Source organism: Manacus vitellinus, unplaced genomic scaffold (assembly GCF_001715985.3).
Source record: "Manacus vitellinus isolate BGI_N305 unplaced genomic scaffold, ASM171598v3 scaffold_52_pilon, whole genome shotgun sequence".
Classification (NCBI taxonomy): Eukaryota; Metazoa; Chordata; class Aves; order Passeriformes; family Pipridae; genus Manacus; species Manacus vitellinus.
In genome coordinates, this window is record NW_021940628.1 from 3155139 (window position 1) to 3156809 (window position 1671).

General features: G+C 51.1%; 1 protein-coding gene across 1 annotated transcript in view; it reads right to left on the reverse strand.

The window, feature by feature from the left end:
- The window catches only part of SMAP2 (small ArfGAP2), a gene marked incomplete at its 5' end in the record, with an annotated part of 6897 nt that overhangs the window by 4320 nt on the left and 906 nt on the right, over positions 1 to 1671 (reverse strand). Inside the window, 2 exons of the mRNA XM_029963056.1 lie at positions 260 to 338; positions 1401 to 1486. Coding sequence (XP_029818916.1) covers positions 260 to 338; positions 1401 to 1486 — 165 coding nt within the window. The remainder of the gene's footprint in view (positions 1 to 259; positions 339 to 1400; positions 1487 to 1671) is intronic.

Here is a 1671-nt window from a genome sequence, read left to right on the forward strand (position 1 = left end):
CAAAGTTCATACATGATGCTGGTACTGATCTGAAAACCCTCAGATTTTAGGCACAGATTTGTCCTGCTCTGAGCAAGGAACTGGACAAGACTCCTCAAAGATCCCCAATTTAAATTCTTCCTCCCTGACTGGCTGCAAGCAGCCCTGGAGGAGGGATTAATCACTGCTCCAGGAAACACTGGAGCTGTATTTTCACCCAGGCACTCCCAGGACAGACTCACATCCACCCCTGCAGGCTCAGGAGTGCCCAGAGACTGACCCTGAATGCACTGATGTCGATGCTCCTGTCCATGTATTTCTTCTTCTCGTATTTATCCCGGATGAAACTCTCCACAGCTCTTCAGCAGCTCGTTAAGGACAAAGGAATCCAAAATAGAAGCCTTACGTGGTATTATTTGACAAGTAGGTACAAGGTACAGGCTGTAACTAAACTAATGACTGCTTAAAGAGCATTTCCAGCAGTAACTTTCTTAAAATAATTTAGTGCTGGATCCAAACCCCCCCTTTAGCTGCTCGATTTTTTGCCCTTGGGTTATTCCAAGCATGACAGTGCTATAAAAGGTGCATTAAATCAGGGCTTAGATTCTCAGAGTGTTTTCTTCACTGTTTTAGACTCACTCCTTGTCATCAGCACAGATTACAGTGGCCAGCACTGGATCCTGCACTTAAAAGAGCACCTCAGGCACCAGCTTAAGACACAAAAAATGAGGGTGGAGAGGTGCTCCTGTGGGGTTTTTTTGGGTTCATGTCACTGTCCCCCTGTTCACTCAGCAACCAGAAACCCTCCTGGAAGGTCAAAGCTACAGCTCTTAAGTTTTCAGGAGCATTAAACCTTTTTATCATGGAATCATGGAATGCTTTGGGTTGGAAGGGACCTTAAGGATCACCTAATTCCAACCCCTGCCACAGGCAGGGACACCTTCCACTAGCCCAGGTTGCTCCAAACTGGCCTTGGACACTTCCAGGGATGGAGCAGCCACAGCTAATCTGGGAAATCCATTCCTCACAGGGAAGAACTTCTCCCTAATATCCCATCCAACCCTGCCCTCTGGCAGTGGGAAGCCATTCCCTGTGCCCTTGGAAACAGTCCCTCCCCACCTTTCCTGCAGCTCCCTCAGGCACTGAAGGCCACAATGAGGTCTCCAGTGAGCTTTGGAAACACTCAGCCCTTTGGAAAGGCCCACCCTCCCACTTCCCACAGCTCCCAGGTGTGGAACAGCTCCCTGGGGTGACTTTGGTGTCCCAGTTCTCCTCCCCCAGAGCTCAGCACCAATCCTCAATCCTTCCCCCCTCTCCTCAGGCTCGGGGGGAGCTCAGGGGAGTCAAAACTCCTGCTCAGCTCCTGCCAGGGGTGCAGCTCCAAAGCTCTGGCTCCCTGTTTTCCCCTGGAGAAAGGATGCTGGTCTGTCTGAGGTCTCCTGAAGTTCTCGGGCAGGAAGGCTTCGTAGAGCCGGTTTGCTTTGCCATTTCCCATCTCCTGCACACACTGGAAAAAAAACCCAGAGAGCCCTTGAACTGGTGCATTCCCAGACATCAAAGCTCTCCCAAGTGCAGCCCTGAGGATTCCAGGCAGGGGTGGATTTCTGAGCCCTGCCTGGACCCAAAAATCACTCTTCACCTGTCAGGGGAATCCTGGTGCAGCTGCTACCCCCAATCCCTCCAGCATTCCCA